Raw genomic sequence first — 27689 nt, forward strand, 5'->3', positions numbered from 1 at the left:
AAGCCTCTTTTCTCTTTCACCTGTCCGAAATCATGTTAACCCCACGGGATTCAGTATTAAAAGTGTAGAGAGTTCCCGTGATAAGGATTTCTAGTATATTGCAGTTTGCCATTGCTTAACAAAATACTGGAGGTAACCAACAGAAAACGAAGATGTTTGTGTGGGCTTATTCTTCCAGAGTTTGTACTATGTAATCAAGTTGCCTCCACTGTTTTGTGGGTCTGGAGTTCACACAGTACATTACTGGAGAAGCCTTGCAGAGAAAGCTGCTTGTTCCATGACTGAAAGACGAAAAGAAGGCTTCAGAGTCTCACATTCTAGAGCATTCCTCCAGTAAATCTAATTGAGCCTGCTTCTAAAATATTCCACTACCTCCCGTGTGCTAGCTCGCTTTATATAAGCTTGAGCTAGAGCCATTATGGAAGACCGAACCTCAATTGAAAAAAAAAATGTCCCCACCAGATTGGCATGTGGGCAAGCCATTGGTGCATTTTCTTGATTGATACGGTAGGGCACAGCTCACTGTGGGCAGTGCCACCATTGGACCAGTGCTATAAGAAGTCAGGCTAAGCAAGCCATAAAGACCACAGCAACAAGCAGCACTCCTCCATGGCCTCTGCATCAGGTCTTGCCACCAGGTTCCTACCTTGAGTTCTATCCTGGCCTTCTTTAGATGATGGACCAACTATAAGCTGTAAGACGAAATAAACCTCTTCTACCCCAAGTTGCTTTTAGTCCTGGTGTTTTACAACAGCAATAGAAAATCTAAGACAGCCCAGTAGCGCTAGCCTGGAGAACAAACCTTTAACAGAAGGGCACTTAAGGAAAGACTCTAGATTTGAACTTGAAATATCAAATATTTCAATATTGAAGCAGTATGAAAGGAAAAATAAAGGAGATCTTCTGCTTCCCTATAGAAAAGTTAATGCATTATGAATAACCGCTATTCTAATTTGTAGCTTTATTTCATTCCCTTCTCTTTTTTTAAGGCTGCTGTGGTACCATCGGCCCAAACCCTTAAAATTACCGACTTCAGCTTCAGTGACTTTGAGCTGTCTGATCTGGAAACAGCGCTGTGTACAATTCGGATGTTCACTGACCTCAACCTTGTGCAGAACTTCCAGATGAAACATGAGGTAGGAAAGCTCTCTCTCTCTCTCTCTCCTCTCTCTCTCTCTCTCTCTCTCTCTCTCTCTCTGTGTGTGTGTGTGTGTGTGTGTGTGTGTACTCACGTGTATATAAGATAGAGAATTGGATCTGACTGCTGGCACATAATAGGGATTTTCTGTTTTACTGATTAACATATCGTTGCTTAACCATCAGTCATTAAAGATACATCTTTTTTTGACTCCTGCCATGTATCAAGCACCATTTTGAAGAATGCAGGAGGATCTTACTTAAAGCGACGGAGGTAGTGCAAAATCAGGTGGCAGGAGATTCTGGGTGGAACATGGGTCAAGGGGAGGGTGGCCAGAGAAGCCTCTGGAAAGACGAACAGCAGAACAAGTAGACTGGCAAGCCATCAAAGAGCAGCGGCTGCCTCCTGGCACCAGTGGTGACTCACTGAAGCAGGGAAGTAAGGCTGTCATCACCAGGGTTGTGACTAACAATGCAGAACGGACCAGGACCATAGGTGCCTGTTGTGGGGTCAGACTCCTCAAAGGAGGTCATCTCTGTGGAGCAGAAATGAGACCCTTTTGAACCCCAGTCTCCAAATATAGATTTCCTATCTAAACATTTATAGGTCTTCAAGGTTTTCACTGCTTAGCCTTCCATTAATTCATAAAGGGAGAAGTTACTCAGTGTCCTGTGTGGTTCTGATGAGTGGACCATGCTCTCAAAGACCTCACCGTATGGAAAGAAAGCTAAGGGTAAATATAGCTAAGGTTCATAACGTGTCCTTTGTGGTCCCAGAGACCCGAGTCTAATTATTATTTTTTTATTTAACCAAAGTTTATATTATATATATTTTTTAAGATGAAAACCCAACAATACAAATAGGCTAATGATGTGTCACTCCTGCCTGGGTGTTAGTTAAGGGATATCATGTTGTCCAGTTATTCCAACAAGCTCTCATGAATGAATCTCATTCACAGATGTAGAACCCAAACCAGCGTGGATTAGAAATGTCACGGTGTCACTCATAGCTCGCTCAGTGATTAGCACAAATTCACTTTGGCAGTTTATCTCCACAGTCTCAGTTTCCACACCTCTTAGAGTAAATGATGTTGCTACTCTGTGGGCGTCCGTGTGAATTACATATCACATGGTTGTGAAATGTGTGCTTGTGCTATTCTGCTTAATCCATAGATATCGAGAGCACATCAGTTATCCCACCTTTAGACAAAATTTGAATATGCTAAATCACCATCAAATTTCTCCACTGTACAAGGTAGGACTCACTTTAAAAGTCAGCTCCGTGAGGCTCAGTGGTTAAGAGCACTGACTGCTCTTCCGGAGGTCCTGAGTTCAATTCCCAGCAACCACATGGTGGCTGACAACCATCTGTAATGGGGTCTGATGCCTTCTTCTGAGGTGTCTGAAGACAGAGACAGTGTAGTTACATACATGAAATAATAAATCATTAAAAAAAGTCTGCTTCGTGAATGTAATAAGTTCACATTTAGAGTTAGAAGCCCTACATTACATGTGGATCCCAGTTTTACTTAATACCTTGATCGGATCCATGTGTTCCTTGGAGTGTCCACATCTGTAACTAACACGGACTCTACTCCAAGGGCTTGGCTGGAACACAGGGATGTGATTTTTTTTTGGTAAAACTCTTGTTGATTTACGTTTTGTTTGGCTGATGGGCAGCATTTGAGGACTGGGTAATTCAGATACTCAGTTTCTCTAACAATCATTTCCTTGGATTCCTACCCATAGGAAAATACTCCTCACCTACTTGCCTTTCGTTTGTATGTAACTTCTATCTGAATGTAAAAGACACAGATGATAGGTAATGCAGTGTCTCTCAAAGAAACACATGAATAGAGTAGACAGGCAAGACAATTTCATTTTGCAAAGAAGTGGAGCTCTGTGGCCAGCAAGCACACCAGGGTAGGAAGTGTACTTTGGTTTTATTCTAATGCAGATGGTGGCTGTGTATTTTCCCCACTGGCCAGTTTCTGGCCTCACTGTCTTTGAGACTGGTTAGTTTTAAAAGAGTCAGTGCTAAGAAAATGAAGGAAAGGGACGGGCTGCTCCTGGCCATAGAGTTCCAGGAACACAGGAAGCCCTTAGCATAAACAAAAGCTTTACCAGGTGGATGGGATTAATAGATTTGCAGGAAAATTGCACAAGACAGGGAGTGAGGGTGGGGATGGGGATGGGGTAGGGGTAAAAGATTTTAATTCCTTTACGTCAAACTTTAACAAGTTGAAGGAATTTTATGGAATATTGGCACTCTGTGGTCTAAGGAACTTAGATGAAAACAAAACAGAACAAAACCACGTTTGTTTATATTTACTCTAGGCAACGTCAACCTGGGCATTAGGATTATTAGGATTGCATTTCCTGTGCTCTGTCTAGTCGTCTCTTTTATTTCAGGTTTTATTGTCAATATAATTTTAGATGGAGAAAATTAAAATTGCTTGCTAGAGGGGATGCCCCTACCAAGACATCTCACACCGAACAACAAACCTTCGCTATTAATTTGTGCTGATGGCAGCCATTGCCTGTTTAGTGGTCTCTGAAACAATCCACTTTATTAGGACAGCACTTGTTGATTGTATTCCCACTTCTGCCCTTTCTGTCTCTGCCCCCCACCCCCACCCCTGAGCTGCCCTTGCTTGCTGCACCTCAGCCACTGTCCCTGGGGGACAGGTCCTTTCTGTAGTTTCTTAGTCACGGAGGAAAAGAATTTGTAAACAGATGTAGAAACTTGAGGACCCTTTTATTGGAGTTTGAGAGATATCGCAGGGATGGTAAGTTGTGAGTCTCAGCAGCTGCCAGGAACAGAGGGAGCGAAACGTCAGGCTTTGTGAGTGGGAGGTCCAGAGCCCACACAGGCTCAGCAAGTCTGTGAGCAGCTGCTGGGGTTGGGGGTTTTTCAGAAAAAGAAAAATGCCCAGTGACAGGGCAAGCAGGTTTAAGGTTTGGGTCAGTTTGGTTCTGAAAGAAGAGATATGAAGAGGGGAAAGAAAATGTTATTCTCCTTGGATTAGAACTAGGCAGGCTTCACAGTGAGTTCGTGATTAGTGCACCCAGGACTACAGCTTCTGAGGTCTGAGTCTTCTCCTTTCTTAACTTGTGCTTAGGCGCTTCATCTTCCCACCTCCTGGGAGCAGTTGTACTCTTAAGACTGTCTTTAAGACTGTCCCTTATCCCAGGCAGTCTTTGGCCTTCCTCAAAGGTGTTATCAACTACCGACCAAGCCTCTTTACTGAGAATTAACCTGAGCCCTGCTTCAGGTTCTAAGCAGGAGTTATTGTGACAGTTCTCCCTCCCCCAGAGACTCAGGAAGTGGGGTGCAATGGATGCTGGGATGGAGGGGACCATCCTCAAAAGGCTCCAAGCCTTATATGTTTTATCAAATTCCAAACAAGAGTTAGGAATGACTTTAGCCATTGATTCAATTGCAGGGTATGTATACACAATTCAATAGCAGCAGCCTTACGCTTTTGAACTAGTGAAAGATGTACGTAGACACCAAATTTGCAGTCTCCCTGATGATTTTCTTGCTGCTTTCATTAATCACAAGTAGTTTCCTATATGATGCCAATGCATACTCTCAAAACACATTAAAGTAAAACTTGGGGCTTTCATTTAAAATCCTCCTGCTGTAGCTGATCTGTTATCTCCCCACCGGACTGTTCAGAAATATCCAGAGGAAGGAGATGGGTACTGAGATGTCAAGGCTCAGGGAGAACACACCCGCCGCAGGCACACCAATGTACTTAACATAGGCAGCTCCCAGGGCCCAAGTCCAGAGGTCCCAAGGTTCTTTTGGGGGAGAATTCCCTGTGAGCTGAACTGAGAACTAGAAGAGAAGGTCATCTGGAAAAAAGGGATCATGCCAAGTCCCCCGTGACTGAGCAGTTTCTACCAACAGGGAGGAGGTTCCCGCTCAGCCCCCAGAGCCAATCACAAGGATGGACACTTGCCATGCTTTTCTCATATACTTTTTCCAACCCCAAGGAAATGCTCTTTGAATTTGCAACATCCCCACAGACACACTCAGGAAAGCCCGTGCTTGTTTCTCCAAAACTCGTAGTAAATCATTCAGATTTTGAGGAGAAGCAGACTGCTAACACAAGCAGAACCATCATGCTCAGATCACGAGTCCCTGAGGGTTTTATTTAATAGCCCCCTTAGAAGTTAAATTAAACCCAACTTGGAAGACTTGCTTGAACAATTTTGCCTTTTTCCTGCTTCCCATGTTTTTTTTTTTTTTTTCCTTATGCGTCCCAGGAGGTTTATACAGTATCTTCAAATTTTGATTTCTTGGTAGCAAGGCATTAAGTGCATTAGGCAGAACCTAAGCCATTAAAGATCTAATGTAGAAGGCATTAAAATCTGTAATTCTAGTTTGTCCTGAGACGTGAGCTAGATACCTCAACCCCAGCCCAGCTTAGATCTGAGCATGGTGGCTCTGCTTGTGTTAGCAGTCTGCTTCTCCTCAAAATCTGAATGATTTACTACGAGTTTTGGAGAAACAAGCACGGGCTTTCCTGAGTGTGTCCGTGGGGGATGTTGCAAATTCAAAGTGCACCACACGAGAACCTGAGAGAACTCATTTCTGAACATCCATGCACATATGACTCTGGATTCTAATGATGACATGGGAGAATTTTTTTTATAAAGGTAGTTGGTGTCCTACCTATGACAAAGTACCTTTCTTTGAGATATTACCTATTTTGTTATCTAACTTAACTAAGTCTACTTGGTAGGTTTTGGTTGAACTGGTAATGCTTGAATTCTGGCCCCGCCCCTTATGAACAAACACCAATCACAGGTTGTCTGTTTGAGAGTTGGCTCCTTCCTCTGTAAAGTGATCAAATAGTCATGTGTGCCTCCCTCACACTTGTAGGGATTGAATGTGAACACTGCGGGGTACCTGGAACGTCGAAAATGTGTAACTAACTGGGCAGTTACTGTCACTCCTTGTGCCCATTTCCTACAGGTTCTTTGCAGGTGGATTTTAAGTGTGAAGAAGAATTATCGGAAGAACGTTGCCTACCACAATTGGAGGCATGCCTTTAACACGGCACAGTGCATGTTTGCTGCTCTGAAAGCCGGCAAGATCCAGGTACTTCCCGGAGCCATTCAGACTCCTGCTCAGTGGAGCTGACAGCGTATCTTTTCAAATTATTTTCTTTCTTTCTTTCTTTTGTTGGGTTTTTTTTTTTTTTTTTTGGTTTTTTGAGACAAGGTTTCTCGTACAGCCCTGGCTGTCCTGAAACTCACTTTGTAGACCAGGTTGGCCTTGAACTCAGAAATCCTCCTGCCTCTGCCTACCCAGGGCTGGGATCAAAAGTGTGTGCCACCATGCCCGGCTCAAATTATTTTCTTATGGTGATTGAATAATTTATCAAATAGTGGTTGAAAATTAGCATAATAGTTGGCTACTAACTTTCTTTCATTCGCAATAAAATGTTATGTAGTAAAATCTTTTAACATCATGTTACATTTTCATAATCCCTGGGTCAATAAATATTTCCATCAGAGGAAGACAGTGAAAGAAAATCTTCTCATTTTACAGTCAACTGCTCCACGGTGGAATTACTCAAAACCCACCAAGTGTCACGATAGATGAGTTCATTGTCTGCCAGACTCTGTGGAAGGCTGTCACTTCTATAAATGCTATTCCAGACAGGTTTTGTTTCATATGCCTTGGTCAGAGCCTGAGTAGAAGGAAGATCAGTGCAGAAAACAAACCCATAAAGTATCCATTTCTGTCAAATATCCTACTTTCTTAGGTTAAGTTCCATTTTAAGTGGCCAGTTTTAAAGGAAGTGACTAGGCTTGGGTTTGGCTTAGCGATCGAACACTGGAATACCATGTGTAAAGCCTTGGACTTGATTGCAGAACCTTGTCTAAGAAGCCATACAAAATAACACAGCAGCTATTTTACGCCATAGAAAAATTCCTAAGAAAAGGATAAGCTTACCTTGGGTTGGCCGTGAGTCTTAGGATTACCACTACAGAGAGCTAGCTGCCTGTGCTTCTGTGGAGAAGGAGATGACGGTTGTCACAGGTGCTCCAGAGTCACAGTGCTGGGCCTTCTTGTGCGATAGAATGGTGTGACAGTTTAACTTGTATTTCATACACTGTGTCACCGACAACGGGCATAGCACTGTAAATAATATAAATGACAAGTACTCAGAAATAACTGATATGTAGCCTAGGAATATATTATGCAAGATTTGAGAGCCATTTTTCTAGTAATTTTATTCCTACTATATTATTTAATAGTCACGTTGTCTCAGTTGCTTAACAATATAGCAGCTGATCACAGGGAGGAAAACAATGGTTACAGAAAACAGAAGAAAAAATATTAAAGTGTGTTAAAGTCACTCCACATCTGTAAGATTCATGGCATTACTAACTGTGGGTGGGTAGAGTATTCTCTTTCTTTTTTTAACTTAAAAATTATGGAGTATGTGTTGGTGTGCACGTGTCACGGCACAGGTGTAGAGGTCAGAGGGCAACCTCAGGAGGTGGGTCTGTCCTGTCCCTGTCTGTTACCAGACCTGAACTCAGGTTGCCAGGTTTGCATATATAGCAAACACTTTTATCCACTGAGCCAGCTTGCTGTTCCCAGATTATTTATTTTTGTAGCATTTCAATTTTTTCTATTGTTTGGTGACATTTGTGGTAGCTCACTGTAAATGGCCACATGAACGGTCTCCTGCAGGGTAGAATTTCTGGAGAGCGCTCTGTGGCCACACCAAGTACAGGATTTAATACTGAGAAGTCGTAGGAGAACACCGCGCCCCACACTTTCTCTCTCTCTCTTTCCTTCAATGCCTTTGCACACAGAACAAGTTGACGGATCTGGAGACCCTTGCGTTGCTCATTGCTGCTTTAAGCCATGACTTGGATCATCGTGGCGTGAACAACTCATACATACAGCGGTAAGACGGCTTTGCCAAGAAAACAAGAAAATGCTTCCTCTGCATTGCTGAACTGTGCTTTTTAAAGTTAGAGGAAAAAAAAAAAGTATAAAGAGTACATTGGCCAAGTTTCTTTACATAGCCTGGCTACGTGTAAGGAAAATGGGAAGTGGATGCAGGTGTCATACTGTACTGATCACATTTTAGGCCTGAAGTTCAAACAGTATTTCTGCTGAGAATCTTATTACATGACCATTTTGAGTTTTGCTTTAGTTTGTGTGTATCCAGCTTTTAATCCCAACGCTAAGGAGGCAGAGGCAGGTAGATGTCTGTGAGTTCGAGGCCAGCCTGATCTACCGAGTGAGTTCTAAAACAGCCAGAGCTACACAGAGAAACCATGTCTTGGAAAAACAAAACAAAACAAAACGAAAGAGAGGAAGGAAGGAAGAAGGAAGGAAGGAAGGAAGGAAGGAAGGAAGGAAGGAAGAAAAGAAAGAAAGAAAGAAAGAAAGAAAGAAAGAAAGAAAGAAAGAAAGAAAGAAAACCATGAAGAGTAGAAAGAAAGAAAGAAAGGAAGGAAGAAAGGAAGGAAGGAAGAAAGAAAGAAAGAAAGAAAGAAAGAAAGAAAGAAAGAAAGAAAGAAAGAAAACCATGAAGAGTAGTCCAGAAGGGGTAGGATTTTTACCATGGAGTGGAAAAGACTGTATTTGAAATAGTGTTTACTTTGTCCCTGCTTGCTTATGATGCTCAGTAGACTAAGGTTTTCGGTTTTAGTAGCAGTGTATATTACCCAGTGTTAGAGAACTGAGTTCTGTGGTCAGTCTGTTGCTCTGCCAGAATTCTTGTGTAGCCTGGAGCAAGGAAGACAATTTCTCTACACCTTAATATCCTTTAAAATGAAAATGATGGCATGCCCATATCACAAGGCTGGCATGTGTTTTCAGAGACCACAAGCATCACCACCCAGAGGAAGGTTTGCCGTATAGTATGTTAAATTCTAGCAACAGCTACTAGAGATGGTTGTACTGAGTGTGACACTCTCACTGGCAGATCTTAAGAGTAAGGCTCTAACCTCTGGGACAACACATAAGCAGCATCTTGTGATGACAAATGAGCTAATGAAACTGACAGTACTTTTCATCAACTATCAGGCCCCTGTTGCAGTCTGGTCGACTTCTTGTAGCAGCTTGGTTGAACATGTTGTCTACGATTTAGTGGCAGAATCCGTTATGACTGAGCGCCTTTGTAAGTGTGCCAGTGACCTGACTGATCACTCCCAAGTGGAGATCCCAAGTGTGTTCCAGGGTGTTTGTGAAGGCTCTCTAGTCGTCGTCCATTATCTGATAAACAGAAGACTTGGTGTAAGAAGAATTGCAAGGATGTGCAACCACGTCCTGGGCTGTGCTTTACACAATGAGAGAGAACAGTCTTGCCTGTCCCAGGCTGGCTGTTTCCACTTGAAAACCTAGAGATCTGGAGAAGTAACTTGGTGGCATGTCCTTTGTCAGTGGGCCTTATATGACTGAGATCCAGAGTGTCACATGAGTCATGCTGACGAAAGGGAGGTAGCAACAGGAGAAGACCCACAGTGTGTCACAGGGTGTGACCCATATGTGTCAGCCCATACATGCACATGGCTATCCCCCTGCCTTACCCAGAAAAAAACAGCTTGTTATTAGTTCATATACCGCTATTTTTTTTGTAGAAATTGCTCTCATGTTGCTCTATATAAGTGAAAAATAAGAAAAAAATGCAACTCTAGTCTCATTTAAAAATTTAAAAAATAGTTACTATTTTAAACCGTTTTTTTATAAATCTATTAAATTTTGTTCATCTAAAACAATTTACCCAGAAGTACACCTGGAGAGATAGTGTCTTCTCTCTAGGTAAAAATTCCTGGGTCTAGGAGCTGGGCAGAGGGCAGGGGGCACTTAGATTGTAGAGTCTTACTTTCACACACACAAGGTAGTAACTCTTGGAAAAAAACTAAAGTAGTTCAGAGACTTATTTCTTCCCAGGTCACTGTGCTTTGAGTACAGGAAAACAGGACTTTTTCCTTCCTGACTGGTAATGACCGGTACTTAAAGTAGAGCTGGTAAGCAGGATATAAAGTGTCAAGTGGACACTTGAGGCGGAGAGGTACTGTAAGCATCACCATATAAAGTTATTTCTTCTAGAGGGGCATACAGTACCAGACCCCACAAGATGTCCGAAGTGACACATAATAAAAAATACAAAAGGAAGGTACAGAAGTAAGCGCAGCTAACCAGAGAGAAGGGGGTATTCATTGGTAAGGGAATGGGAAAGTGACATCTTCCTCTGGGAAGCTGAATCTTCCTGCTTCTTCCGAAATGACTTTGGGGAAGCTACTTTGAGGTAAGGCTTTTCTTGGGTAGGAGGCCACTCCCTTGGACCACTGTTGGCTCCTTGCTTCCTTCCTTTAGTAGGAAGACTGAAATTGCCGAGGAATCCCACTGGTATCCCGTGATCTATTTAAGGGCACTGCTTCCACGTACCCTTTCTTGATGGACGGGAAGGAGGAATTCTCTCGGACAGATATGAACATGAACATAGACTGTGGTCGTAGTTCAGTGGCTAGAGTGCTTGCATAAGCGTGCATGGAGTTCTGGGTCTGACCCTTAGCACGATGTAAACTAGACTTGGTGATCCACTCGGGAGAGAGAGGCAGGGTAATCAGATGATGCTCAAGATTAGCCTCAGTTACACAGCACGGGTGAGGCTAGCCTGAGAACGTGAGATGCTGCCTCAGCATGGGTGAGGCTAGCCTGAGAACATGAGATGCTGCCTCAAAACAATAAGACAAAATGAGTGGGCAGTTAGAACACAGTAGCTAAAGTGCAAACATTCGCTTTTTTTTTTTTTTAAAGCTATAAACTTGTATTACATAGAGAAAAAGTTTCTGCATCAAACCTGTGGTCCGTACCATAGGATTCGCACGCGCGTTTATTTGCTTAGTTTCAAATCCAATGACTATAAAATGATTCATCAAAAACTGTGCTACATGTTGGACTTATGCATAATGAATATTTGCTAGAGCTTTGGTTCTTTGCTAGTGACATAGACAGTGTAGTTCCTGACCCTTGAAATGACAGTGACAGAAATTATCTACCACGTCCTGAGAGTCATCTGATGCAGTGGACTTCAAGTGTACATAAGAGAAGGAGGTTGGCCAAGCAAAGTATGTATGGTCCATCTCCACTCTTCATAGAGAAAATGAGACTAAAGCTAGATGCCGAAATGGGGATGGATTTTCAGGAAAAGGACAAAGACATTCCAGGATGCTGTGAAGTAGGCACCTCACAGGACAGTAGTGGTAGACCAGCAAGAAAATGGACAGGCAGGAAGACCCGCAAGATCCCTTCCAGGAAGGGGGTGTAGCACCAAACAGCATGTAGTAAAATTGATAGGATTTGTAAAAAGGAACTGTTGCCATAGCAACAAGAACATTTCCTGGGAAGAAGTCACAGCCTGAGCCACATGATAGATAGGTTGAAATTAGAACCACAGAGCTCAATTAGAAGACTGCCTCAAGAAGCCAGTTATAAACCGCCAGTCACAGAGTAGAGGGGAAGAGGCCAAAGGAAAGATGCTAATTAACTGATGGGAAGAGAGTTATGTGTATCAAGGGTGGGGAGGAAAAAAATCATGACTTCTAGTCTGAAAAACTGGAACAACAATGCTGAACGTGCCGAGTGTGAAGGAGCCGGGCCATAGGTTAAAAGCTGCGGAGATTCCAACCCTGGGTCCTGCACACGTGACAGGCAGAGTCAAGAACATGGTGGCAGCAGCCTGGGTGACAATGCTGCTTTATCTCACAGGACATGTTTTGCATCAATTTCTAAGGCTTTGTAAGACCAAAGACTGTGCAAGACAAGAAAATGAGGAGCAAGTATGCCAGTCCAGTAATGCTCACTGACGTCAGCGTGGAAATAGAATTCCACAGTGGCAGTGGTTTCCATAGGACCTTCTGATGTGGCCTTAAATAGAGGCGACATGAAGACATTGGGTTCGAGATTCTCCTCCTCCTCCTCCTCCTCCTCCTCCTCCTCCTCCTCCTCCTCCTCCTCCTCCTCCTTCTTCTTCTTCTTCTTTTATAAACAGGAAATCTGAGATATTTTCACCCATTGCTTGATTTATGAATTTGTATTTTTAGAATGTAAGTAGAGACAAACACATTTTGGCATCTGTCTGTCTCACAAGTCAAAAATCCTCTCTAATATGAAGCAGTTCCTTCTGCCTCACCTAAATATGTGAAGTGCATTTAAAGTTCCAACGGGTTTGTGCTATATCTACCTAATTGCATTTCCTGGAGCAGCTCCTAACTAGGTCAGTGAGTAAACACTATGTAGGGCCCAGAGACACCAGGACAGTGCAAGGCAAGGAGAGGAAATACTTGAAGCCCAGACTGTCACTCATATCATCATTGACAGATAGACGTACTCTATCTGAACATTTGGTCATCAAAATCACATGCAGAAATGCTCATTTATAACAGTCGCAGCCTAGGTTGATTTGAAACCCTGGTTTGAAATAAAAATTAGTGTATGTGTAGTTTATTAGTGACTATGACCCCCCCCCCCCAGCAGGAAGAAAGGCCTGCAGTGAAGAAGGGAGAGAGGTAGTATGCCAATATGCACATATTTGAGCACCTGGTACTCAATTCTGCCAGAGGTGATTTGGAGGAACCATAGAAGGGAACCTGGAGCTACTCAGCTTTAAGGCAGAAGGCAGGAAGTCCCCTCACCCCTTAGTCAAAGGTGGGTCCCAGGCCTCCTTTCCCTACACTGGACAGGGTGAGCGCAGTTCACTCCTGTGGGAACCACCAGCTGTGGGGTCAGATGAGAGGTAGCCAGGGTGGGCCAGGACAAGGTAGAGAGCTTTCTGATTGGCACCACCATCAAGTCTGTTAAAGAACAAAGGAAACACAGCATTAGTAGCTGAAAGAAGCGGTGGGTGTGAGGGTTCTGATTCAGTGCTTATACAGTGAGGTACAATAATAATAAACCAGGTAGCACAATGCCTGCCATGTCACAGGCTCTTGATAAATGGAAACTATTCTCACTAGGGAAAACAGCTGTCAGCAGATTCCAAAGGTTTACAGTCTGGTGTGGTGAGAGATTTATAAGCAACTAACCCCATCTGAATACATCAGATACTAAACTAGGGGTGTAGCCTCTAGCTTCTATTTCAAGTTGTGTGTCTTACGTATATGTGAGTCAGTTGGTTAGTTTGGCTGATAGGTTCCAGAACAGGTTCCCACTTTGTGTCTTAGACTGGCCTCTAACTAAAGCTCCTCCAGCCTCAGTGGCCCTAGTGTAACACCCTGATTTTCTGCTCTTTCCTTCTTGTATAAGTGAGAATAACAGACACCTAAAAGCTTTCCCTTTTACTATGCCTGATGTGGATGGGGGAGGTGCCCGCCATGCTAGTAAAGTTGGCCTCAATATGGGAGAACACTCACTAGAGGGCACAGGGAAAGCATCCTAATTAACAAAATCAGAAATGAAAAGGGAGACATAACAATAGATCCTGAAGAAATCCAAAACACTATCAGATCCTTCTACAAAAGGCTATATTCAACAAAACTGGAGAACCTGGATGAAATGGACAAGTTTCTAGACAGATACCAGGTACCAAAGTTAAATCAAGATCAGATTAATGATCTAAGCAGTCCTATATCCCCTAAAGAAATAGAAGCAGTCATTAATAGTCTCCCAACCAAAAAAAGCCCAGGACCAGATGGGTTTAGTGCAGAGTTCTATCAGACCTTCAAAGAAGATCTAATCCCAGTTCTTCACAAACTATTCCACAAAATAGAAACAGAAGGAACTCTACCCAACTCATTCTATGAAGCCACAATTACACTGATACCTAAACCACAAAAAGACCCAACAAAGATAGAGAACTTCAGACCAATTTCCCTTATGAATATCAATGCAAAAATCCTCAATAAAGTTCTCGCTAACCAAATCCAAGAAGACATCAAAACAATCATCCATCCTGACCAAGTAGGTTTCATCCCAGGGATGCAGGGATGGTTCAATATACGGAAATCCATCAATGTAATCCAGTATATGAACAAACTCAAAGACAAAAACCACATGATCATCTCGTTAGATGAGGAGAAAGCATTTGACAAAATCCAACACCCATTCATGTTAAAAGTCTTGGAAAGATCAGGAATTCAAGGCCCATACCTGAACATGATAAAAGCAATCTACAGCAAACCAATAGCCAACATCAAAGTAAATGGTGAGAAGCTGGAAGTAATCCCACTAAAATCAGGGACTAGACAAGGCTGTCCACTCTCTCCCTACCTATTCAACATTGTACTTGAAGTCCTAGCCAGAGCAATTAGACAACAAAAGGAGATCAAGGGGATACAAATTGGAAAGGAAGAAGTCAAAATATCACTTTTTGCAGATGATATGATAGTATATATAAGTGACCCTAAAAACTCCACCAGAGAACTCCTAAGCCTGGTAAACAGCTTCGGTGAAGTAGCTGGATATAAAATTAACTCAAACAAGTCAATGGCCTTTCTGTACACAAAGGATAAACAGGCTGAGAAAGAAATTAGAGAAACAACACCCTTCTCAATAGTCACAAATAATATAAAAATACCTTGGCGTGACTCTAACTAAGGAAGTCAAAGATCTGTATGATAAGAACTTCAAGTCTCTGAAGAAAGAAATTAAAGAAGATCTCAGAAGATGGAAAGATCTCCCATGCTCATGGATCAGCAGAATCAATTTAGTAAAAATGGCTATCTTGCCAAAAGCAATCTACAGATTCAATGCAATCCCCATCAAAATTCCAGCTCAATTCTTCAACGAATTAGAAAGGGCAATCGGCAGATTCATCTGGAATAACAAAAAACATAGGATAGCAAAAACTCTTCTCAAGGATAAAAGAACCTCTGGTGGAATCACCATGCCTGACCTAAAGCTGTACTACAGAGCAATTGTGATAAAAACTGCATGGTACTGGTATAGCGATAGACAAGTAGACCAATGGAACAGAATTGAAGACCCAGAGATGAACCCACACACCTATGGTCACTTGCTCTTTGACAAGGGAGCTAAAACCATCCAGTGGAAAAAAAGACAGCATTTTCAACAAATGGTGCTGGCACAACTGGCGGTTATCATGTAGAAGAATGGGAATTGATCCATTCCTATCTCCTTGTACTAAGGTCAAATCTAAGTGGATTAAGGAACTCCACATAAAACCAGAGACACTGAAACTTATAGAGGAGAAAGTAGGGAAAAGCCTCGAAGATATGGGTACAGGGGAAAAATTCCTGAACAGAACAGCAATGGCTTGTGCTATAAGATCGAGAATCGATAAATGGGACCTCATAAAGTTGCAAAGCTTCTGCAAGGCAAAAGACACCGTCAATAAGACAAAAAGACCACCAACAGATTGGGAAAGGATCTTTACCTATCCTAAATCAGATAGGGGACTAATATCCAATATATATGTATAAAGAACTCAAGAAGGTGGACTCCAGAAAATCAAATAACCCCATTAAAAAATGGGGCTCAGAGCTGAACAAAGAATTCTCACCTGAGGAATACCGAATGGCAGAGAAGCACCTGAAAAAATGTTCAGCATCCTTAATCATCAGGGAAATGCAAATCAAAACAACCCTGAGATTCCATCTCACACCAGTCAGAATGGCTAAGATCAAAAATTCAGGTGACAGCAGATGCTGGCGAGGATGTAGAGAAAGAGGAACACTCCTCCATTGTTGATGGGATTGGAAGCTTGTACAACCACTCTGGAAATCAGTCTGGCGGTTCCTCAGAAAATTGACATAGTACTTCCAGAGGATCCCGCAATACCTCTCCTGGGCATATATCCAGAAGATGTCCCAACCGGTAAGAAGGACACATGCTCCACTATGTTCATAGCAGCCTTATTTATAATAGCCAGAAGCTAGAAAGAACCCAGATGCCCCTCAACAGAGGAATGGATACAGAAAATGTGGTACATTTACACAATGGAGTACTACTCAGCTATTTAAAAGAATGAATTTATGAAATTCCTAGCCAAATGGATGGACCTGGAGGGCATCATCCTGAGTGAGGTAACCCAATCACAAAGGAACTCACACAATATGTACTCGCTGATAAGTAGATATTAGCCCAGAAACTTAGGATATCCAAGATATAAGATACAATTTGCTAAACGCATGAAACTCAAGAAGAATGAAGATCAAAGTGTGGACACTTTGCCCCTTCTTAGAATTGGGAACAAAACACCCATGGAAGGAGTTACAGAGACAAAGTTTGGAGCTGTGACGAAAGGATGGACCATCTAGAGACTGCCATATCCAGGGATCCATCCCATAATCAGCTTCCAAACGCTGACACCATTGCATACACTAAGATTTTGCTGAAAGGACCCAGATATAGCTGTCTCTTGTGAGACTATGCTGGGGCCTAGCAAACACAGAAGTGGATGATCACAGTCAGCTATTGGATGGATCACAGGGCCCCCAATGGAGGAGCTAGAGATATTACCCAAGGAGCTAAAGGGATCTGCAACTCTATAGGTGGAACAACATTATGAACTAACCAGTACCCCGGAGCTCTTGACTCTAGCTGCATACATATCAAAAGATGGCCTAGTCGGCCATCACTGGAAAGAGAGGCCCATTGGACTTGCAAACTTTATATGCCCTAGTACAGGGCAACACCAGGGCCAACAAGTGGTTGTGGGTGGATAGGGGAGTGGGGGGGAGGGTATGGGGGACTTCTGGGATAGCATTGGAAATATAAATGAGGAAAATACCTAATAAAAAATATAAAAAATATATGGGAGAACAGCGAAGAACAGAGAGTCCGTGGAAAGGTTCAGAAGAGAGGTTATCTGCCCTCTTTATCTTAGCCTGTTCTCATTGCCGGACATGTCCCTGCCTGCTCCCATGTGATACAACTCCAGGACACTTAGCAGATAACTCTTCCCCCACTTCCTTCTGGCTGCCACCTCTTTATCTGAGGTACCCTTACTTGAGCCGTTCCAAGTTCACCCGCCCGCAGTGCCCCAACTGACCCCAGGTAGTCCACACATCCCAGCAAACCCTTTCAACAAATCTGCTGATGCAATTCGGTTCACTGCTCAACTTCTTATGTTAAGCACAGCTCCGGATCCACAAGTGCAGATCATGAAGTGGAGGCAGATCCTGAGAAGAGCAAGCAGTATAGGAGGACTTGGTCAGGTTATGCTAATAGGAGCATTAAATCGGCAAGATGGGTGACCCTTTAAATAAGAGCAGGCAATGTCACCCGCTCTCTAGTCTTCATCTGCAGCTGTGTTTCCCACAAGCATCTGCCTGGTTTTCACTCTAACAACCAATTTTTTTTCAGGGCATCTTGTTAGTTCTTGAGTAGCTCTTTTTTTTTTAATGAACAAATAAAATGGAAAACAATACACTAGTGAGGAAATAGCAAAGTGTTCATATTTTTAGCACAACCATGGGGCCTCGAGCCCCATTCCTATACATTTTAAGAGCAACAAGTTCCAGGAGCCTCTTGTCTCTTAAAGAAGGAGTTGGAAGCCAAGCGTTACTTTTCACGTGACGGTCATGAGAAATGAAGTGGAAGGCTTCCTGTCGTGCATTCAAGTCCTTTTGTGACTACTGTCCCACACATACAGTAAACAGTGCAATGAATACCCTTCCCCCTCAATTTACCCAGCAGGAAGTCTTCAATGCTTCTCCCAAGTTCAGCTTAGAAAGCTTGCGGGCTGTCCTGCACTCAAACAACCCTGTGACTCATCTTCCTCTTCCTGCTTTCCTACCCCCCTTCACACACACACACAACACACACACACAACACACACACATAACACACACATCACACCACACACACACCACACCACACATACACCATACACACACAACACACACATATACATACCACACACACACCACACACATATACCACATATACACACATATACACACCACACACACACACACACACACACATACACATACCACACACACACACATGCCTCCTTTCCAAGTCTATGTCCATACTGTCCCCACCTTTGTCTTGCTTTCCATTGTTCAGACTTTGTGAATTCCATCTCAGTAGGAATGAGCTACTCATATGTACGACACATGAATGAGCTACTCTCTGAACATCTTTCTAGAGGAAAGGGCAACGTGGACTTGTTCTAGACTTTAAGTCAGTTGCAGTGCTGAACCTGAAAACTAATACAATAACAGCTATTGTGGGGTAGTACAAGGCTGTGCCTAGGGCTGGCAGTCTCTGGCCTTACTCCCCATATCCTGTGTTTTCACATTTCAAACCAGTGAGACTGCCCTTTAAACAAACGGGCAGCCTTATTCTTTGAAAACAGTTTACGTCAGTATTTATTTCTGAGAGATTATTACCCCCACTCTCCTCAGCAGGGGAGAAAATTATTAGTTTGTTTTTGAGATAATTTCAGATAATAATAATAATGAATTGGTGAAGTAACATGTTTAGGAACGTTTTCTTCCTTTCTTCTTTCAACATAATCACTCCAGGAGCGAGCACCCGCTGGCTCAGCTGTACTGTCACTCCATCATGGAACACCATCATTTTGACCAGTGCTTGATGATTCTAAACAGCCCAGTAAGTATGTCATTTATTGTTGTGAGTTTCAAGAGAGCTTTATACATGCAGTTGTATTTTTAGGTTTTGGACTTATTCCCAGCATCATAAACTCTTGAACATTCTCTACTCCTTTTTGGGTAAGGAAGGATTAGCCCAAACATTCTACAGCCTCACGTCTCTGGACAGCAAAAAACTGATCTAATGTTGCCCATGAGGGAAATTTGATTACTGGCCTTTAATTACTCCAAACTAGAAGCCGAACTGGTATTTTATGGCTGCTGCTTAACTTTTTAAACAAATGAGTGGTATATAAAGATCAGTATCTGTTTCTTCTTCTTCTTCTTCTTCTTCTTCTTCTTCTTCTTCTTCTTCTTCTTCTTCTTCTTCTTCTTCTTCTTCTTCTTCTTCTTCTTCTTCTCCTCCTCCTCCTCCTCCTCCTCCTCCTCCTCCTCCTCCTCCTCCTCCTCCTCCTCCTCCTCCTCTTCTTCTTCTTCTTCTTTTTTTTCTTTTTGGTTATGCTAGGATTGAACCTAAGGCCTGGGCCTGCTAACCAGGAGATTTTCCAGGCAGCTGTAATCCCAGCGGTCTCTGTTTTATTAGAGCTTCTAGCTGTTCACAAACCATTTTGTTAAGGAACGAGAAAGCTATTGGACAACTTGAATAAGTGAATATTTGTAAATGTAAGAAAACACATGAGTTTGCTAAGTAAAGACACAGTTAAGAAACATAACATTAACAAATAACATGTTCATATTATCTGTTGTCTAGCTGTGTTAATTTTGTAAGAAAAAAAAAGAGAAAGTTTTCCACTATTACATTGAACAGTCATGATGCATGATACATGATCTGAGGAGATTTTATCATAAGGTCTTCACATTTGCTGGGCTTCAGTCTAGTTTTCTCCCTGGCTAGAGGAAAACTAGGGAGTCACATCGTGTTCACTATTTTTAGGGCCAGCCATATAATATACCATTCTTATGTTGCAAACCAAAATGGCCACTCAGGGATAATAGTTGCACTATGAGCCCAATTTCTTCCTTTGCTGCCTCCGCCTGCATCTCCTGCTCCTTACTCTGCATTTCTTCTAACTCCTTCCTTCTAACTCCTATGCCTCTGTGTCGTTCCCCCCCTTCTCCAGCCAGAGAACAAGGAAGCAGAGAGGCAAGAAAAGGGGTCTGGCCATTCTTAACAGGCTGACATTGCTCAGGGTCCCACTCTTTGTGCCTGGTGGGTGATGGTAATGTCATCACCTCTGCAGAGCACCCTCATTGTGGGGATACCGCACAACAGCTACAGAATTGGCCAGCCAATATGGTCTTCCTTTTAGATTTCTTGGGCAGGACGCATCACACAAATCCCTTCTAGTCCCACCTCCTCACAGAACAGAGAAGACATACACGGGGTCTCTCTTTCCTACTTGAGGCAAGGGGAATTCTCACCTCTTCCCTGACACCTTGGTGTGACTAAAAACCTAAGAAGCAGTCAACTTGGGGTGCGGCTCAGGCGTAGAGCGTGTTTTGCATGTGTTAAGGCACTAGGTTGGATCCCCCAACCCTGTTAAAAATGAAAGTTACACAACATGTTTGGCTGCCTCCTATGAAAGTTTATGTGAGACTTGATACCATTTGCTGTTAACATCGAACTCGAACTCATTGATAGGTGACTGGCATCATTTAACGTGTCGTGTTATGGGAATAACATGCAAGTTATTATAGGAACAGTTAAATCCTGGCATTCACTAAGAAAGTATTTGAAGAGTGAAGTGCAGGTCATTGTCCCCTCATTTCTGGGCTACGTGAGGCTGGGGCACTGCCTCTCTGTTATTGTCTCATGCCTCACAGCCCAGCTCTTTCTTCCGTTGCTCTCGTAAGCTTTCAATACATTCAGAGGCAGCCTCGGGGCCTTCTGGGTCAACTCACCTCCCAGAACCTCTCGTGGTTGGCTTTGCACTCTGATTCAAAGCAGCACAGGTCTTCAGCGATCTGCCCAAACACCACGTTTCCCATCAACTTTGTTATTTTTAGTGTACAATTTTCCAAAATCGAGCCTGGAGAAACATATGCATGTTAGAGTAGAAACATCTGGGCTTTCCTTGGGAAAGTGCTCTGTAGCTAAGGCTTTTTATTTATTTCTTTGGTACGGGAGGAAGTAGATTTAAAAAAAAAAAAGTGGGCTCATCTATCCCAGTCTGTCCTCTATCTCCCTGAATAGCTGAAAGCTAGTCTTGACCCCCTAATCCTCCTGCCTCTACCTCCCAAGTGCAGGGATTATGGGAGTTTACTACTACACCCAACTTAAAAATGTCCTGTTGGTGTCTTATTTCAAGTTCAGTTCCAAAGGAAATAAATTACTAATCTTTAGAAAGGTGGATTAAATATTTTCCTATCATACTTCTTTTGTTAGATAATATATAAATTATTATTTCATATGTTATTACTTAGCATAACACACAAGAAATCTGGTTGTACATTTTGCCGGCTTAAGTCATAAAAGCCGTCTATATATATTCTATCTTCGTAAGCCCAATTTAGAAAAAAATTTAGCAGACTCTGCTCTTTGGAATAAAACTGAGACTGCAGTATCAAAAAAGACATTTTGATTTCTGCTGGAAATTGTCTTATCTTGAAAACAAGTAAGGGCATCGGGAGTTTTCTGAATAGTTTCTTTTGGCCCAAATCTAAAATGATGAAATATTTTAGAATAATGATTGTGGTTGAAATTATAGATTCTGGTCATTATTCTAGTCCATGTTAGTTTCAGACTCTCATTACCCGCTAATCGTTATCTTTGCCCCCAGCCTTCCCCCAAGCTGAGCAAATCAGTTCCAGCTCCCTGACTTCAGTCTTTGCGTCCAGATCTCACTTCTAAAGCTCCGGGTACTTTCTTGGCTCTGAAACTTAGTAAGACTTTTGATTCAGCTTACACACATTTTGAATGTATTTGGAGTGGCTGGTGCTTTATTTAGTTCAAGATCAAAGAGCTACTCTGTCTTGAATTACAGACAAAAATACAGGATGTTATGTAACAAAAACCTTCAGTGAGATAGACATGGGTTACCCCCATTGCCCCCCTCACTTGTTTAGAAGAATATTTTTTACTAATATGGAAACATGACCTACAAGGAAAAGTTAGCATGATTTTTATTACTCTTTGTGGGAGGGGTTGTAATATAGTTACATCATTTCCTCTTTCTTTTCCTTCCTCCCAACTCTCCTATTTACCCCTCCTTGCTCTCTTTCAAATTCATGGCCTCTTTTTTTCATTGTTATTACACATGCGCGCATGCGTGCTTGTGCTCTTCCTTGGGGGAGACTCACCTGCTCTCAGCATATGGAGTACTCACTCCCCCTTAAGGGTTCCTTGCAGACCTTTGAGCCCATGCTTTCTTAGGTTCCCAGCTAGTAAAGCACCTTTGGCTCAGGCCTGCTAACCATCTACATTGCCATGTTCATCAGGAACACGTACAACTCTTAGTACTGGTTAAGGTCTATAAACATGAACCAGCAGTGTCACCAAGTTTGTTACAGAAGCCACAGAGGAGTGTCTCTAATCAATTATCTAAAAGTTTCACAACTCTGTTCTTCATATTCATTAATGTAACTTGAGTTCATTTTGCCCAAAGGAAAAGGATATATTTATTTGGTGTTTATATTTCAACTCAATCTCAAGGAGGTGGTGAGTTTGAAACACACATGTATGGAGGCAGGGATAGTGTCATGTAGCTGATTTTGTCTTCCCTGTCAGGGTGGTGTCTGGTGATAATGAACAGGGAAAGTAGTACTCCATTGCATATACTTCAGAAACGCAGGCTGAGTGTACGAGGCATGTGTTTAAGTTATACGGGTAGAGCTTCAGAGTTTGTTCTTCACAGCAGCTCCCGTGGGCAGAGCACTAACAATGTTTTTCTTTTTATATAAAGGGCAACCAGATTCTCAGTGGCCTCTCCATTGACGAATATAAGACCACACTGAAAATAATCAAGCAAGCAATTTTAGCCACAGACCTAGCACTGTACATTAAGTAAGTTTTAAGAAGTGATGCCCTCTGAAGTAAGTCTTGAAGACGTTTTCCTGTCCGCACTGGGAAGTCTGTAGAGAAGCCAGCGCCCTGACACAGCTGTAACCAGACTGGTAGATTTTAAAAACAGGCAGTCAAAGGAGCCTACTCCTTGGCACTTGTATAGCTACAAATGGTAGCCCAAGTCTATGCATGATGCTCTGCTATGGCTGTGTCTCTGAAACTGCCTTGAGTCATCATGGTGGGTTCCAAAGGCTACCTATTTTCCTCCTTTCCCTCACATGCCAATCTCTGCCCATTCATGATTCTTTGATATGACCACCAAGCCAAAGGGGGCAGGCAAAGAACACTGAAAGTGATCCGAGTTTCTTTTTATTTGACTTTCGTGGACGAATGTAGAACTGTGAATGTTGACGTGGAAATTAAATGACTACAACACACACACACACACACACACACACACACACACACATCCACCGCTCACTGTCTACAAATGTATGTGTGTGTGCTTCGTTGAAATTTGGATCAGTTTAAAGGGAATCAGGCCAGAAGAAAATAGAGCAAAGTTCAGGTTGTTCAAAGGTAATTTCAGAGCACAGATGATCAAATCACAAAGAACTTGAGAAACATCACAGTCTGCAGAGGCTTCCCATTATTATGTCACGTGAGCTGCTCCTCTCTGTGTGGAACTTTGATAGTTGATCATACACAGTCCATTTCATCATGGATGTTTATCTTTTGTTTGGCCTTGTTTCTCAAGATGCCTGATGATGCTGGGTACAAAGGAGGTCTTTCCCAGACACTGATGACCCTTACGTCTGTGGAATGACAGGAAACAGTGTCTAAAACTTGCTCCTTGCTTTCAAAGCATGTCTCATCTTCACTGGCCTCCTTTTAATCTGCAGCAAGATGTGGCTGAATTAGAGACCTTTGACCCTCTTACCCCCATGTACTTCAGATATCTTAAATTATTCTTGCCAACACATTTTAACTCACACTATTCTATGTTTTAAAAATAAAATAAATTATATAATTAAATAATTTAAAAATTAATTAAATAACTAAAATGTTTAAATAAGAAATATCCCTGAGATGAAATTGCCATTATTTTTGATCTGGAGTTACAAACAATGTGACATTTTTTAAAAAGTTTCCATTGTAAGTAAGCCAGGATCAGGAAGGCAGGATGCTGAGTGTGGATGAAGCTTTGATGTTGGGTTCTGAGATGGGGACAAGAGAGATTTTCCTCAATGTGTGCTCCATGAGTCTCATAGGGGAGAAGAGCAGGAGGACTCACTGTAATCACCATGTTTTCCTAATTTTTTTTAAAGGAGACGAGGAGAATTTTTTGAACTTATACGAAAAAATCAATTCAGTTTTGAAGATCCTCTTCAAAAGGAGTTGTTTCTGTAAGTTGGCTTTACTGTCCACAAAAGCTTGTCTGCCTGGTTAATTTTCTCTGAGCAGTCATTAATTGGGATCATTTGTTATGTATAATGACTTTTGAGGTTGTCAACTGCTCCCAAGTGGAATATGAAAAGTTGAATGTGGTCATTGGCAAGGAAGGAAACTGACAGTTGCCTTGCTGAAGACTGACACTGTAAGGAAGTGGAACATTTGTGGCTCAAGATTAGTGTTTTGCTTCATGTCTCCCATTCTTTGGAATGGAAAAGGAAATATTAACAACCTATAGGTTGTGAGAACAAGATGGTGGCTGCTAATGTCATTGCTCTTGGGCCACAGCACAGCAGTGCTTTCCAGTGGACCCGCCAAGGGGTCCATGTTTCCACCTCAGTACACAAATTCCTTTCTTCTAGCTGCAGATGATAGCTCTTCTGCTACTTGCCTCTGTCTTTACCTTGGCAATAACTTATATCAGGAAAACTGAACCAGGAAGGCACAATAGTCCCTGCACTTGGAAGGATGAAGGAAAATGATTATCACAAGTTCAATGCCACCCAGAGATATAAATTCTGAGGCACTGTCTTAAACAATAAAATAAAACACAACAAAACGACAGTCAATAACTAATGGTCCCGCAGATTACAGATAGTGTTGCTACAATGCCAATGTCGACATTTAAAAAAAAAAAAAAGATTGGGATTGCTTAGTCTGCAAAGCAAATATGCAAATTAAAAGGAAACAACATATAAACATGGGGCTGCCTATTTCATATAGTCATGTTTTCCTTAACATCAACCCATCTTTCAGAATAGTGCCTTAGACATGCACAGGCCTGCTCCTGTGACTAGTATGCACTCAATAATAACAAAGAGAGAAATGCCACAAAGCTCCAAGTTTGAGCTAGTTTTCTCTGTCACAGAGAAGTTTGTAATCAAGGTCCTATGGTTTCTCACCTTTGGTAGGCAGGCTATACCAGCAAGCACAGCTGAAATCCATCATGACAGTGGGTTCCACCCATAATTAAAAATACCTCCAAATGGCTCAGTCCTTTGGTAGAGTTAGTATTGTAGAGATCGCGACAACATTAGCCTTGAGCAGGTAGAGCCTGTGCTTCAGGTGGAATATCTCTAGGGGAACAAAGGATACTTTACCTCAATTGTTTGTCTTGCAAGAATAGCCTTTTTGCTTATGTCTTTCAACAACGTAAAGGGACCATTAGGCATTTGAATATGACTCGGGGGAAAGACTGTACTGCAGTCAGACATTGGGCTTAGGGATGTAGGCTCAGCTGCTAGAAGGCTTTTGTAATGTCCACAAAGCTTGGGTTCAAATCCCTAAAAGTATATAAAACAGGTATGATGGGCACACCTGTAATCCCAGAACTTTGGTCATGGATCAGAAACTGAAGGTCATCTTGGCTACACAGAAAATTCGAGATCCTCTCAAAATATATGAGAACCTCCCCACCCACCCCCAAAGGTAATTTTTACCTCTGTGTTGTTTTATTCCAAGGCACATTGTTATAGCCAAGGGACTGGGTAGTTCCCACTGCTATCACCAGAGAAAGTCTAACCACATAACAGAAAAAGACTTTCCGGCATATACTGCCCTACCATGCAAAAGTTGTCACATAGAAAGCCCTGCAGGTGATAAGTGAATTCAGGTGACCCACCATAATCCAGGACTGTCCTTATTAAGATGTGTGATGTTATCCTTCTGGTAAACCCGGATGATTTCATCTCACTATCAATGTGGAAAAACCAATGATAGCAGGCAAGATTTACCCCCAAGGACCAACTTCAGCAACTCCCAGGGCAACCAAAACAGGGAAGCTATATATTGTAGTCACAACAGCCAAATAAATACTGTTTGTTCTTTGGTCTTCAAATTTTGAGTGTTCTCTTGTTAAGCAGGTTTTAATTGAAGTCTTTTTTATAACCAGTAACAACTTACTGAGGATAAATATTCACAAGATTTGGGGGTTTCTTTCTCCCTTAACAGAGCAATGCTGATGACAGCCTGCGACCTCTCTGCGATTACTAAACCCTGGCCTATTCAACAACGGGTATGTTCCTCAGTAGTGATCAAAGCCAAGCTAAAAAGTCAAAGTCAGAAAAAAAAATCTCTTCACTTAAAGGTATCTTTGGAAATAAATAGACTTTAATTCCTTTATGTATAAGACAGAGGCACATAACTCATCGAGAGTTTTAATGATTAAGTGACACTGCTTCATACAAAATGCATACATGGTCGTTGCTACCACCTCTGCCACTTCAGCTGTGGTGAAGAGTGTGATGTCTCAGGGGCACTGGTGTTTGTCTCAAGAAGCAGCGTTGAGCACCCTTAGAATTCTTATTCTTCCATGCCTCTCCTCCAGGAGTAAGTGAGAAACACTGCCAGGTTCAGCGGCCAGCTTGGGGTGGATCCTGACCCACACCCCATCAAATCATAACTTAAAAATCAAGAATGGGGACAGCTCTGCAGTTCTTGGGTTGTTTAAGATTACTTTAACTATGCTGAGGTTTTTGTTTTATTTTGTTTCCATATGAAGTTTATTTTTTTTTCAAATTTCTGTGAAGAATACTGTTGGAATTTGGATGGCGATTGTGTTCAATCTATTGACTTCTTTTGGTAGGTGGCCATTCCCCCAATATTAATCCTACCAATTCATGAGCTCTATCTTCTGATATCAGCTTCCATTTCTTTATTCAGTGTCTTAAGATTTTTATTATGTAAGTATTTCACTCATTCATTTCTTGGTATGTTCGCTGTTTGTATGAAGGGAAAGTACTGGTTTTGTGTGTTAATTTTGTATACTGCTAGTTTGCTGAATGTATTCATCAACTATAAGAGTTTTCTGTTAGAGCCATTAGGCTTTTCCATGTATGGAAGCACATCGTCTGTAAATAAAAATTCTTTAGCTTCTTCCTTTCTCATTTACATTCCCGTTTCCGTCTCCTCCCCCTTCTGTTTTATTGCTCTACTTAAGACCTCAGGCTCTGTATTTGATGGCAGTGAAGAAAGCAGATATCCTAGTCGTATTCCTAATTTTAGTGGAAATTCCTTGAGCTTCTCTCCATTTAGAATGATGTTGGCTGCTGACACCATTGCATACACTAGCAAGATTTTGCTGAAAGGACCCAGATATAGCTGTCTCTTGTGAGACTAGGCCAGGGCCTAGCAAACACATAAGTGGATGCTCACAGTCAGCTATTGGATGGATCACAGGGCCCCCAATGGAGGAGCTAGAGAAAGTATCCAAGGAGCTAAAGAGATCTGCAACCCTGTAGGTGCAACAACATTATGAACTAACCAGTACCCCGGAGCTCTTGACTCTAGCTACATATGTATCAAAAGATGGCCTAGTCGGCCATCACTGGAAAGAGAGGCCCATTGGACATGCAAACTGTATATGCCCCTGTACAGGGGAACGCCAGGGCCAAAAAATGGGAATGGGTGGGTAGGGAAGTAGGGGGGAGGGTATGGGGGACTTTTGGGATAGCATTGGAAATGTCATTGAGGAAAATACGTAATAAATAAAAAAAGAAAAGAAAGTTAAAAAAAAAAAGAATGATGT

The 27689-nt window shown here is 42.2% G+C and overlaps 1 protein-coding gene and 1 long non-coding RNA gene across 4 annotated transcripts in view; one reads left to right on the plus strand and one right to left on the minus strand.

Moving 5' to 3' along the window:
• Nucleotides 1–27689, plus strand: part of Pde5a (phosphodiesterase 5A, cGMP-specific) — a 130217-nt gene that overhangs the window by 87774 nt on the left and 14754 nt on the right. For both annotated transcript variants that reach the window (NM_153422.2, XM_006501481.3), the window contains exons 12-18: nt 990–1136; nt 6125–6250; nt 7984–8078; nt 18622–18709; nt 22611–22711; nt 24040–24117; nt 26114–26177. In NM_153422.2, the coding sequence (NP_700471.2) occupies nt 990–1136; nt 6125–6250; nt 7984–8078; nt 18622–18709; nt 22611–22711; nt 24040–24117; nt 26114–26177 (699 nt within the window). The remainder of the gene's footprint in view (nt 1–989; nt 1137–6124; nt 6251–7983; nt 8079–18621; nt 18710–22610; nt 22712–24039; nt 24118–26113; nt 26178–27689) is intronic.
• Nucleotides 1–27689, minus strand: part of Gm34577 — a 36224-nt gene that overhangs the window by 2596 nt on the left and 5939 nt on the right. Inside the window, exons 2-5 of one of the 2 annotated variants that reach the window (XR_867615.2) lie at nt 25066–25239; nt 20611–20738; nt 7112–7297; nt 2513–2539 (exon numbers count right to left, since the gene is read on the minus strand). This is a non-coding gene — a long non-coding RNA (predicted gene, 34577). Of the gene's footprint in view, nt 1–2512; nt 2540–7111; nt 7298–20610; nt 20739–25065; nt 25240–27689 lie in introns of those variants that run through there. The other variant, XR_867614.2, reaches the window with a different exon arrangement.

Source organism: Mus musculus, chromosome 3 (genome assembly GCF_000001635.26).
Source record: "Mus musculus strain C57BL/6J chromosome 3, GRCm38.p6 C57BL/6J".
Lineage (NCBI taxonomy): Eukaryota > Metazoa > Chordata > Mammalia > Rodentia > Muridae > Mus > Mus musculus.